The sequence below is a fragment of the Tasmannia lanceolata genome, unplaced genomic scaffold, assembly GCF_043159265.1.
Source record: "Tasmannia lanceolata isolate RefF3 unplaced genomic scaffold, GAP_Taslan_0.1 ptg000019l, whole genome shotgun sequence".
NCBI classification, from domain to species: Eukaryota; Viridiplantae; Streptophyta; class Magnoliopsida; order Canellales; family Winteraceae; genus Tasmannia; species Tasmannia lanceolata.
In genome coordinates, this window is record NW_027518696.1 from 7,949,548 (window position 1) to 7,963,571 (window position 14,024).

At 36.7% G+C, this 14,024-nt stretch overlaps 1 protein-coding gene across 4 annotated transcripts; it reads right to left on the bottom strand.

The window, feature by feature from the left end:
• Window positions 1–448: 448 nt before the first annotated feature.
• On the bottom strand, window positions 449–11,378 carry LOC143852692 (uncharacterized). Of its 4 annotated transcripts, XM_077362239.1 has the most exons (15): window positions 11,195–11,372; window positions 10,647–11,043; window positions 9,617–10,031; window positions 8,583–9,210; window positions 7,208–7,285; window positions 5,441–5,481; window positions 5,239–5,307; window positions 4,555–4,655; window positions 3,540–3,618; window positions 2,393–2,491; window positions 2,219–2,287; window positions 2,021–2,070; window positions 1,793–1,874; window positions 1,117–1,211; window positions 449–1,026 (listed from the first exon to the last, which is right to left on the bottom strand). In XM_077362239.1, the coding sequence occupies exons 2-15, from the start codon at window positions 10,994–10,996 to the stop codon at window positions 900–902; spliced, it is 2,283 nt and encodes a 760-aa protein (XP_077218354.1). In that variant the 5' UTR covers window positions 10,997–11,043; window positions 11,195–11,372; the 3' UTR covers window positions 449–899. The 4 variants fall into 4 exon arrangements, with proteins under 4 accessions (XP_077218354.1, XP_077218352.1, XP_077218355.1 ...); XM_077362237.1 differs by having other exon boundaries at window positions 10,647–11,372; XM_077362240.1 differs by lacking the exon at window positions 7,208–7,285 and having other exon boundaries at window positions 10,647–11,369.
• Window positions 11,379–14,024: the final 2,646 nt, after the last annotated feature.

Genomic DNA, 14,024 nt, shown 5'->3' on the forward strand with positions numbered 1-14,024 from the left:
CTAATATATAATTGGAAAATTCGGGTGGTCATGTCACTGGGGTCATTTTACACCTTGTAAAAGAGCATTCCGTTTTCTTAGACACAAATAACTAGTAATGCTAAACTCAGAGACGCTCTTGCAAAAATGAGATGAAAGGCAATGCATTGGTGGTGATGTAGATCTGATGGGGGCGCCCTTTCATCCCATTTTTGCAAAGGCACCCCTGAGTTTAATATTCCTCATAAATAATATACCAAAATCAAGAAGAAACAGACATGGTTAATGAAAATCACTTGGATGGAAATACTGATCTCTTGAGAAATTGATTTCAACCATCTGCGTTTCTTAGGAAGCAATTCTTAAGAAACCCAACAAATAAAGCAAAACTTGAAGGAGAGTATAGCTAACGAAATATGGCATTTAATGAGTACCTCCTGTTAGAATATAACTTGAAGAAGGCCACAAAGTTAGAGGCTAGTACCTATTGTTATTTAACATTTAAGAGGGAAAACTTTAGGCAAAATTCCTTGCAATCCCAGTAACAACCACTAAGATGAATCAAATTACAAATACATTCTCTACTTATAGCATGTCTTTGAGGTTCAGAAAACAATGGCAACAACTCCAAAATGAAACCATAAAAGAAATCTTCCAACCATTAGTTTCTCTTGAGGGCTCCTGATCAGAGCAATCCTGCCCACCAGTTTGATGGATTTTGTCAACATCTGTGTACACAAACGTTTTGCATTCGAGAAAATTGCCAGTGGTCAGAACTGAATAATTACATTAGAACTAGGATTTATCATATTGTGACCTGAGGCCAGAATGTGAGAAGATTTTTTTTTGGCCAGATTGTGAGAAGATTTGACCTCCATAAAATATGGCATAAGCATGGTTTGAACTCCAGGAATTTAATTCTATGGCCCTTTTTGCATGGCATCTCCACATGCAGAGCGAAGTGCTTGAGGTTGGACTGAATATTGCCTCTGCAAATCTCTAAACCTTTCCAGCAGTTCCTTGAATGTTGGCCGGCTTTGTGGGTCACTGTTTGTCATTAGAAAATGACACATAAGATAGATTAGTACAGAGAAAAAGAAATGCAATGTGGCTAAAAAGGCACAGATGATATAACACCTGTGCCAACAGCTCTCAATTATCGACACCCATTGCGCGTCCAGGTCTTTTGGAATCTCTAGTCGCTGGTTCATGAAACCAACTGCTGCAATCACCTGCGTAATCCCCCATGAATTGTAAAAGAACACATAGTGCTAAGTTGCAGTGCAAATAGTGCCTGATCCTATACAATACACCCAAACCAGCAAAAAATAGAACAAAACCCACCACCCTAAAATAGATGGGAGGATCTTCAACACCCGTGGTGAAATAAAACAAATGCCCTTGATCCCCTCAGTTTGTCTTCTTTCTCTCTGCCTCCATCTCCATGTCCATGACTTGCTCCCCATTGTTCATATCTTCCTCTACACTTCTCTATCTACCCAGCCCCAGACAAGCCCATGTTGAACCCTTATAAGTAGGTAGATTAGAATCCCTCTCAAGTCCACTATGGTGTAAATTAGTCACATATACACTACTCTCTACACAAACATGTGCCATTGTCTGGAATAGAAATCCTGGCTTTATTGGACCCAGGGCCATAATATACCTACCATATGTGCGCCACAGTATACTGACCATATGCGTGGGTGTGTGCATCTGCTTGTATGCGTGTGTGTGCACATGAGCTTGGTCATACAATATATCAGAAACAATAATTCAAATGGTAGATGAAATTTTGCAAAAGGGAGAATACCTGCATTGAATTGAGATTGTCCCAAGGGATTTTCTCGGTGACGAGTTCCCATAGTATCACCCCGAAGCTGTATATATCAGACCTATGTTTCCAAAAAGCAATAAAGAGAAACTTTTAAGTTCTGAAAGTCTAGTGCGGCAATAGAATTTAATTTGTAATTATCTTCCTGAATTCAAACAGAAACAAATGGACATTCTGTAATAGAACAACATAAGAAATTGAACATACTTCTCATCTGAAGGCTCATTACGAAGAACTTCTGGGGCCATCCATTGTGGCTACAAATTCGTAAAATAAAAAAAATTGTGATTGCCAAATATACTAGACATTCTAGAGCCACACACACCGAAAGCTTTACATGATAAACTGGCAAACATAAGCAAAGAGTCGAAAGAATATCAGTCTAGGAGTTATATAAGTTAATACCGTTCCTTTCCCATTCTTTGTTGTCAAATATGTCTCATGCTTGAGACGTGAGAGACCAAAGTCTCCAACCTGGTAGACAGAAAAGGATGAAAGGATGTTGCATGTATCATAATTATATATGTTACACAAATAAGAAACATGAAAAGAGAATTTCTTATAGAATTACTGGCACACCTTCACAGTCCAATTTTTATCAACTAAGAGATTAGATGACTTTAAATCACGATGAATGATAGGTGGGCTGCAATGATGGAGATAGTTCATACCCCGTGCCTGTAGAAGAGTTAGAGAAGGAACACTCCATAAGTAATCACTTCAAGGGAGAAAATTTTGGGAAAATTGCAATAACCAAGGAGCAGAGGAAATATAAGAAGGTTTAGAATTTAATTGTATTTCATTTAGAACATAGTTTGCAAGAAAAAGAGAAAGAAAAAAGTAAATGCTTATTATTACAATGGGAAATGCCACGAAGCACAACCCTATTTAGTAAACTTTGTTGTTCTAACATAGGCATATATGGAAGATTCCAAGACTACTGCAAGTACATGATTGGTAAACTAATTTCACATGATAAATTACTGAAAACCTTCTGATTGAATTGTGTCATGAGGATCAAATTTCACTGATGATCCTAATAAAACTGTGACCCATTTAAAAAAATATATTAACATTCTAAAAGAACAAGAATGTGGTAGTATAAAAAATAAACAATTCCCTACTTTTAGTCTGAAAAGTGTTGTCTGTTCTCTTTCACGGGTATCTAGATTCAAGCTTCTTAAACTACCATGTTAACATAAGCAATTGCAGTAATTACGATTTGAGAGATGTGACTAATGGGCTCTACAAAAAAAGGGCTCTACAAAATAACAACATCAACATCCGAAAGCTTAATCTTGGGAGTTTACGTTGGCAAATGGGGCATTTTAGATGATGTATCCTTTATGTTATCAAGAATGGGAATGCCACATTTTCTTATATGGTGCCATTTTCACCAAAATGTTTTGGTGTTTATAAGTGTGGCCTTGTCATCCAGAAAGCAGACCCCCTCATTTTCATTTAACAGACACCGGCCTCTATTTGAAAAGGAAGAAACAGTCAGTGATGAGCAATAGAATTAATCTCTCATAGATTGGGGATTGAATCACCACTTCAACTAGAGAACAAAATCAACTTCTAGTGAAAAAAAAATAATTTCAAGCACCAGTTGCAAACTTACAGCGGTTCATGTATAAAGTAACACAAGTATTTGGAAACCATTGAATAAACAAGCAGTTTGATGAGTGGAGCAAATGCAATACACTCATCAAAAAACTATACTTACAATATCTAAAGCCATGTGAACACGTCGTCTCCAATCCAGTCTAGATGTGTTTCTTTGAAGCAATCGAAACAAACTTCCCCTGCATTAAACACAATTAATCCAATGAAGAACAATAGTAGGCACATGGTTGTAGGTCAGTAAAAAGAATCGACCAGAAAGAACACAACATTTTCAGAAGATATTGCATTAGTTAGGAGTTTCATTGGGCAGAATATGAACATCTGCAAACCACCTCTAACTCTCTAGACCTTCATTTTAATACAAAATTTGAGGTCAATTCTGATAAAATGACTCAAGTACACGTTTTGTATATCAATGCTTCAGTTTTGTTCTACCAGTCAGGGATGATCTGTAATGTATTTATGCTTAGCCTTTGCCACAATTATCGCTTTAATTTTAAGAATGTAGGCCCTATGCAGATCTATAGATAAGAGGATAGCAGAATTTTGCAAAAGAGCAAGCTCAGGTGACATAGCTCACTTTTCAACCCGATCTTTCGATTCTACACATCCACAGAAGAGAACTCATCCATCTCTTTGAAAATAAGAAGTCCAAGAAGTGTAAAATATGGGGTAGATGGAAAATTTAAGAGAATGGAAACCGCGAGAACCAGGGCAGAAAATTATGTGGTTTTCTTGATGGAAGCTGTGCAGAAAGATTGTTTAACCCTGACTGCTCTCAAAATTTATTACTGTTATGGATATTTGTATGGGAAAAAATTTTCCACAAAAAAAGAAAAGAAAAAAAGAATAAAGCGACCGAGATGGTGAGAACAGGCACCGCAAAATAAACGAAACAACTGACATAAGACCAATGGGACATGTTTGTCCACTTTCATGAAATAACTGACATGCATGAGCATATCAGTCACAAAAAATTATAAAATATAGAGAAAACAATATTTTCATTCAAGAAGTCTCACATGTATGGTTTACATAATATCAGTACATAACAGGAGACATGATTCATATATCATTCAATTTGAAGTTTCTAGAAAGAATAATGAAGAACGAACCGTGGAAGGAACTCTGTAACAATGCAAAGGCGCTGAGGAGAAGTTACTGCACCCATAAAAAGTAGTATATTTGGATGTCGTAGCCTCTTCATAAGTGATACCTTCACAATAAAAATAATTTGAGTCAATAAAATGCAATATACATTAAATGACTACTCTTAAAATTAGGAGAATTCATCGAGCAGTTAAAAAGAAAATTCCTTGCCAATAGTTTGTGTGATTGTTCAATTCCCAACCAAGTTCTCTATTTAGAGTGGCTTGCCAATAGTTTACTTGTATTAGAAAGCTATCGTAAAGCCATCTGGACCTGAAGCCTTGTCCTTGTCCTTGGTGGACACAGCCTTTTTGGTCTCTTCTTCCTCAAACTATGTCACCAGTCAACTTGTTTTGATGATGGACAACAATCTAAACTCTAGTCTGCCGAGAAATATAGCGACAGTAGACAACAATCACTTCTTGACATGATTTTACTGGTTCAGGACCAGAATGTTTTAGGGTTTAGTTTGCCTTTCAGTTTTGAATCCCTTTAGGTTGGCATAAAAGAGATTGGAAGCTCCTGAAAAGAGGAAATTTTTCTCGTTTGAAAATAATTTAGTTATGTATAATACCCAACCATATGCACAGAGCACTATTGTTCTGTTTGGATTGTTGGATAGTAATTCTAAGCATAACTTGGAAAAGCACCTCTTGCCTGAAGGAAAGTATGACCTCATCTGGATATTCTTGTTTGGAGAATACTTTAATAGCGACATCCTGCAAGAAAATTGGAAATTTAGGGACATAAAAAGTTTCAAAGTTCCTTACCAATAAGCTTGCACGTATTCTAGATTCATTTATTTGTTTGTCCTGTTCAACAGATCAAAGTAAAAAGGAAATTAAAACATACCGATTCGCACCATAGACCATGATATACAGTTCCGCAAGAACCTGTCAAAAGATATTCCATATAAATCATGATTCCTTAAAAATTGAACACTGTCAAGTCAGAGAAAAATTATACCAAAAACTTTTCATTAATGAGGCTAAAGGACGGAGCTATTACCACTCACTGGTCTCAGTTTCCAGCAAATAAAACAGGACCTTGGGTACAACACAGGGACTATCATAAGCCCTCTTCAATTTGAAAGGCATCAATCCGTTTTAATTATGACACTACAGTACTGACGGAAATCAAGATGTACATCATGAAATTGTTTTCATCAATTATTTAAAAGGAGGCAGTATGCCTAACATTATAGAATCGATTGCTTTCTTTTTATCACTAAAAATATCACTATAAAGAAACAGACAGTCAAAGTAGAAGAGAATAGGTGAGGACATGCAATCCGTAAGTATAAATCCACGGTTTGCAAATTTATCAGCTCCTAATCTCTAAGCCTGCCAGCGGAATGACAGACTGTATTGTTGCGAATGTCTATCACATGCAATTTTGCGAATGTCTAATAATTCAGTGCATACCACATTTCATATATAATTCATATAAATATTTACACATAATGCATACACCACATTTCACATGCAATTCAAATAAACATAATTATGTAACACATATTGGTATAGTATACCATTAGTACACTAACGATTTTGGTTTCGGCATGCCAAGATGGATTCAGATTCAGCGGTTTTGGAGAAAAAAAAATATCAGGGGGATTAGGCATTCCACAACGTGAGTCTAGTCATTCTTCACGAGAATTTAGAAATGTAAACCAGTCATTGATAAGGAGAATGGTCGAAAACTGACATTCAATGCAGGAAAGACAGATTGTGTTGGAGGGAAGCGCATGAGAGGTGATACAAGACCATCTTTGCACCCCCCATCTCCACCCCAGTTTTCCACATTGTTTCCTAGCATGCTTGTGCAATGATTGCAAAAGAGAAAGGAAAGGACCTATTGCCTCTCCAATATCGTAGGGGCCTAGAATCCTTTTTTCACTACATTCAAACAAAGTCAAAAGAGACACAGAATGGACCAAATTCCCAAGTAGAACAGGACACAAGGACGGGAAAAAATATAATAGTTCCAGTCATTTGCAACAGCATAAATTAGGACACACTTTGGCTTCATTGGATGGAAACATTAAAGGAAACCCCATGCTCCATCACTAGCAAAGCCTGAGAGTGCTTCAAAATTTGAAATTGAATTCAACAGCATTCAATAATAGGCTAGCCAAGGGGTCTAGAACAAAAGAAACAGATAAGAGTCCCATGTAAAATATTTCACTGTCTGAACATTTGACTTTATGAAATGAAATTAATTCTTCAGACTGGACACTTTTAATAAATTTCTTAGCACTTCAACGGAAGTGAAACTCAGTGGTATTTTGTAGCTCTAAAAGAAAACTCAAATCTTCCAAGCAAATTGAACATGCCCTTATTAAAGGGAAAACAATATTTCGCATGATTTGCCACAGAAGTAATTAAAACCAGAATTGAATAAGATCATGAATCAATGACAACTGACAAGTGAAAGGAGCCAACTGAAATGAATAGGCTTTTAACTTTAAAAAGCTAATAGAAGAAAATGGTCAATCCACCTTCTGAATTTTGAATCATTTACTCATACAATGATGTCGAAAAATCTAACTATGCTCATGGCTTGGTGCAAACTAGCATAACATCAAAATTCAAAACATCTAGTGGCATAAACTTTTACCATCACCAAGTAGGCACCATGCTTTTAAATTTCTGCCGAAACCGACACAAAACAATCGAAAAGTTTCTGTTTCCATCCCTATAGAAATGATACCGAAATCAAAATGCATACCAAAACCAAAATCATGTGATTAGTGGTATACTATAATAGTATGAGTTACATAATTATATTTGTATGAATTCATGTGAAATGTGTTGTATGCATTAGGCAATAACATGTATTGAATTACATGTGAAATGTGATATGTACTGAATTATCAGACATGCATGACTGTTCATGTCACTAGCAGTTCGATGTTATTAAACTACTAGGGATGGCTATCTTACTTATTGATGGTTTCTAAGTGATTATTTGTGCTTATTCTAGCATTTCCTGAAGTTGCATCTTAAAATTCTATCATTTGCATATATTTCCATATTTTCCCGTGATTTAACAGGATTTCCACTGAAATTTTCAACCAAAACTAAAATGTTTCCGTTTTCACACTGTTACATGGATTCTTCTAAATGGGCGAAGAATTTGTGTCTTTGTGTCTGACACATCTCGGATTCCAATACTTCAAGATTCTTTGACACTTCTAGATCTCGTTTATCCTTTATTACTGAATACTACTACCACGACTTTACAATTACCATATGTTTTGAGTTTTACCCATCTTAATATTATGATTCTTAAATGGAAATAAAATATTACATCTACTTAACCTATTAAATAATTCAATATATTACTTGTTATAACCAAGGTTTTAAATTTGGTTTCGGTACTGATTTCGGACCCCACCGAAATCAGTAATTTCGGTGAAATTTCAGATTTCGGCGAAATTTAAAAAAGATTATTAAATTTATTTCGAAATTTCGGACTGAAAATTTGAAATTTTGTAACATTTATTTATTTATTTATTAAAAAAAATTATATCTTTCGAAATTCCGAAATTTGGTACAGTCCGAAATTCCGGATTTCGCCAAATTTCGGTTTCGGTCAAAAAATTTGAGAATTGATTAAAATATTTTGGCGAATCCACGAATCTTTTTTTTTTTGAGTTTTGCCGAATCCGACACTCGATACCCATGTTGGATTCCAATGTATCTGCACTGGTGCAACATAGCGTTTTCATGACAATCGAAACTAAAATCAAAATTTAAAACCTTTGTAGACACATACTTGGTATGATAGAAGGATGATGAAAAATAATCTATTCAGAAGCAAAATGGCTGAAAGCACATCTAGGAAAATGCTAATACACAACAAGGTGACTTCTGCAAACATTAAATGCATGCTTTACCCATATTAAGAAAATAAACATCTATGTAAAAATGAACCAAATGATTTTCTTTTTTTCGAAATTAGTAAACGGAATTCATGGAGAAGATGATACCTTGCCCGATCTGTTCTCCAATTGTCAAGTCTTCCCATAAAATTTCATAGTCACAGTCAGTTTCCATCTCCAGTTTATGTATGGAGCTATTGTTAGTACTCCCACTGCTGCTAACACTACTTGTACTGTTAACTTTAAATGAGGACCAGGATCCTGACCCTTCATTATTGCTTGGATGGTTACTTTCATTCCCATGGTGTTCAAATTTTAGACTAGATTCGGAGCTTTTCTCATGAATCAAGTCATTTTCTTGATCATTATGCAACCGGAGAAAGAGAGAATGAGTATTTCCCTCAGCCCCATCACGCTCATTTCCTTTCCACGGCCATGATATCCCCTTCTTAGAAATCCACGCCTCTGCTTTTGAACTTATAATCTTGTGAATCCCAGTCTTTCCTTCACCCTCCTCCACAGCCCATTTCGTAGCTTTTCCGGGGGATCTCTCCTCAGGGGAAGGCGGCATTTCTCCTCTAGGTGTGCTAGCTTCGCTTGATGTAGCATCCTCTTTATGGTCAGAGAGATTTACATCATGGTCAGAATGTTGGCTATCTCCACCCCCAATTTCTCGTCCCATACTGTTCCCACTTGTTCGTATCCGTGAACGAACCTTCTTTGTCACCTTAGATGCCTGTTTAGTTATTCTAATAATCATGAGTGACTAGAGAATTTTTTTTTTCTTTTTTTGCAGAATATAAAGTTGGCACATCTTATTCTACAAATGCCACGATGGTGACATACACTTTTTTATGATTCCATTAGGCCCTGTTTGGATTGCAATAAAAACATTTCTGACTGTAATTTTTTTCTTCTTTCTACAATTTAGATGGAAATGGTATGATTATTGTTAATCTGGAGGGATATTATCATAAATTGAAGATCCCTTAAGTAATCATGGAATAGGGTTGGCTCAAGTAATCATTAGAGTGTGTAAAAAAGTAATAAAAAATTGCGAATAATTTTCTTATCCAAACTTTTCAGAAAATTCATGGAATCCAAACAGGGCCTAGTTTCAAAGAAAATTATAGAGAAGTTACCAGATTAGATATTTTGGAGGCAATAGCAACTTGAAGAGGTTGCTGAGAATCAAGAGCAGGTTTACTAGATAAACTGCTTCTAGAACGATTAAATCCACAATCAGCTGCCAAAGGTTTCGTACTATTGAAAGGGACACTTATTTCCTGAAAGGGCTGTGAATCACTTGATACAGAAATGATTCCCACCAAATGACCCTCATCATCATAAAATGGGGTGTTGGTAACGATAGCTAAGAACCGCTCCCCTGACCTTTTCTTGACTGGGAACTGCCCAGTCCAGCTCTCCCCCATGGTTGTCCGGCTTATTATATCACTACCAATGTCATAGTCACGAGCATCAATAAGTAGCTCCGTGGAATCTTGACCAAGAGCTTCTGATTCAGAATATCCATACAGGAGTTCAGCAGATCGATTCCTATAACATTGAATATTCACAATGAAATTCTTCATGCATTAGAAATGACAGAAGAAATTAGAATTAATGGGATCAATTTCATCAACAACATCAACCAAGTCATAATTAAGGAAAAAAAATACTCAAGCAAAAACTATAGAACCTACAGTTACAAAGGGGAAAAGTAAAGCATAGATTTTGTCTCACTCTATATAAAACAACTATCTGACTATCCCTCTGCTATTGAATCTAATGATTGTCTAACTCCACAGTGTGGATATAAAACAAATTAACAAACCTAACTAGTAGGCATTTAACTATTTATACTTTATCTGCATGAATATCTCTATTAACAAATTCATAACAACACTAAAATTCCTGTAGCAGAGACTCAAATTCCAACTCTTATCCATGGCTAATAACCAATTCAATTCAAACAGCAGACTATCTTACCACCAGCAGTTTATAAAATACCAAAGCCACTCAAAACCCCATCTAAGAAAAGCAAAGAAAAACTCAAACCACCCCATAAAATTCAACACTACTAAAAATTACAAAAGAAAACCCACTTCAAATGCCATATAAAAAACATCTCATTCTCATCGAAACACAAAACGGCTCAATTTCACAACTCACCAGTATATGATACGCCCATCAAGATCAAAAATATGGACTGCTTGCCCAATTGACTGCAATATATTCAGATACTGCCTATCTGTAAACTGCCCAACCGCGAGGCTATCTTCATTAATACTCAAAAATTCGCCACTCCTACTCTCCCTCTGCAAAGGAGACGAATGCCCAAAAGAACTCGAACCTTTCTTCCACGCGGCCTCGGTTTCAAACCTGCCATTCTTCTTCTTCAATGAGCTGAACCGGGATCTCCGTGGAGAAACAGAGTTGGAATGCCTATGCCCATGTTCTGAAATGGGTTCATTGCCACCATTACCACTAATCATAAGCTTAGAAATCTCCTGTTTGAGCATAGCATGTCCTGCTTCGAGTTCTTGGATCTTCTTCAACAGCTCTTCTACTGAAGTATCCATAAGAAAAGAACCCAAATTTTAGGGGTTTAGATAGGTACAGAAAATGATAGACTTGGAAATTTGAAGGAAACAAAAAACCCAAAAGACCCAGTTGGAATTCTAGAATGTTAGGGTGGAGGAAGAAGAAAAGATGATTACGGGTGCTCCTATTTCTCTCTGTGCTTTGAAATTGAAGACTTTTTAACTTTTTCTCTGTTGTTTTTTCTTTGGATTGATCTGTTTTTGGGTTCTTCTGCTTCAATTTTCAATTTTCATCCCATCTGAGTCTCTAATCTCTATCTCCTATTCTCCTTATTCAAAAGTTACATATGGTTATGGCGGTGAGTTCTTGTCTGGACTCTACAAGACGTTACCTTTCCAATAAAAGGATAACCTACTTTTTGAAGTTAGTTTGTCTTTTGAGTAGGCCTTTAAGACACTTCACATTCTAACTTTGTTTTTCTTGCCTTTTCTTAAACTTTTGTGATTGGCTCTTTTGTGTGTATGGGTAGTTTAAAGTTGTCTTTAGGAGGAATGCTAAACTGAAGGCAGCCCTTGCAAAAATGAGATGAAAGGGCTCCCCATTAGCTACTCTAAAATGTTAAATGCTTTAGAGTGGTGTGCATCCAATGGGGGAGCCCTTTCATCTCATTTTTTCAAAGGCTCCCTTCAGTATAGCATTCTTCTTGTTTCTAGAGAACATAAAATGAGAAAAAGGAGTGCAAATATCAAAACAATAGGCTGTGATTATGGGTTCCCTTAATTAGATGGGCTTACATTTCACTTGGTCAAGAATCCCATTTCCCAGCTTCTGTTTTTTCCTTTCATCAGTCGTTTTCTCTTCTTTTGTCCTTTTTCCTGCTTTTGGTCCTCATTTTCCTATCCAGGAAAAAAAAAATCCTAAATTTTCCATGTCCCATCTCTTTTTCTTCACTTTTTTTGGGAGTAAAGTGGGCTTATTGCCATCTACAATTTCATAACTAGATTTTCTTTAGGAATGGTATTCCCACAATAAATATAAAGGCTATTATATTTTGATAAAGACATTACTAATTAATTGGGAGTTGCCAGCGTCCATTGCAGAAGGCATTTTGCGGATGGTCTGTTGCAGCTGACAGCAGCCACAGAGCCTCACTTTTCAGAACAATTTGTCTTCTTTCACGAGGTGGCTGCTGTCAGATGCAACAGACCATCCGCAAAATACCTTCGGGGTGAACTCGAGCAAATCCCATCAGTCCTCTAAATATATGCTTTGTCACATTAATATGGGTGGAGAGGCCTAATTATGCGGGGATATAATACGGTGGGAATTGCTAGCGTCCATCGCAAAAGGCATTTCGCGATGGACGTGTAGAGAAAGCGGTATTCTGGATTTGATAACCGGTCACCTTGCACGTGTAGAGAAAGCTGACTACCCACATTTCCATTGGGGTGTGTAAATCAAATGGTGGGGTTTTCTTTTTTCTTTTTTTTTTGAAATGGTAATATATTGAAAAAGGAACTGTATGGTCCACCAGAAATACAAAGAGAAAAAGCATACAAGACAACAAAATATAATAGAAAATACAGAACAAACTTCTCACGGGGGAAGGAAATCGAACCACTCCAACTCCACTGTATATACTCCAGACCTAGCGAGAGAATCCGCCTCACCATTTGCTTCGCGTCTAATATGCTTAATGGTGGAGTCATCTTAACCTACTTGATTTGCTAATTTTTAAGAAGAGCAATAATCCTACTTTGGAGATAAATTAAAAACAAAGGTTCAAGGGAAAAGCGGAACATATTTTTAAGAAAAAAGGAGTTTTATACCGTGTACATACCCACGTATTTGCATGTATTTTTAAGAAAATACAGTGGGCCCCCTATAATTCGTGAATGATCCAAACTATCTGTTTAGGCTACTAATATCCCCACTACCATTGATAATGAGACAAGGCCACCTTGTTTTTTATTATTTAACTAGGGGTCAAAGTTAGGGAGACCATATTATCACTCCCCTGTAGGCACTCCACCCCACGCACACGCCACGCCCCCGCTCATAGCATGAACAGTGGGCAATTTTAATGTTGTTGGGGGTGGGGGATGCGTACTGAAAGCGGGGTGAAAATATCGTCGCCCAAAAGTTAATAAAATTCCCAAAAAGAATTCTAAGGCTTGTTTGGATACCTTCCATTTTGTATTTGGATTTGGACTTGAGTTTTGAATACAAATTGAATAGATCTGGCAGCACATGTAGAGGGAGACATAGAAGGAAGGGCGTACTTCCTAGTAGAGGGGAGAGGTTGAGGAGCAAAGAGGGTGAAGGAAACTGCGAGATCTGTGGATTTCCAATTTCTTATTTCCACATGAAATTTAGAAATCTGATTTTTTTCACCGTCATCTGTTGAATTTGAAATCTAAGAATTTGATCCGATCCAAATTACAATGCAAAAAGGGCTGTAAATGTGAGAAATTCAAATCAAAATCTTCTCGGCATCCAAACGGGCCCTTAGTCCCACATCGGACATGTGAAATGGATGTGGATGGGTTAAAAGGGAATGGGCACCCTCCCTTTAACAGCTAGCTTTTAGGGGTGAGTTCTACCCGATTTGATTCTTGGCTTATTTCCCAGCCACCTGATTTGCTTGGGTGGGAATACAAGAAGATTAAAAGGGAAAGTATCTTATTTCCCTTGTTTTATTCCTTTTGGTTGATATGCCAAAATAGCAAGTGTTGCCTTTAGGTTTCTTAGAAAACCAAGTATAAAAGTGAAGACGTAAGTATCTCTTGTGTGGCTAGAGAAAGAGAGTGAAAAAATAGAGAAAAGGAGAAAGAGAGGAGCGAGAAAAAGAAGAGAAAGTGGGCTTTTCTTCTTGGGTTTTTTCTCTTGGGTTTTCTTCTTGGGTTTTTGCCTTGTACGGTCTTGGTTTGGGAAGCAAGGAAAGGGTTGTGGGTTTTGGGTTAAATCCATTGTTATCATTGTATATTGTTTTTCTCATAGTGGAAG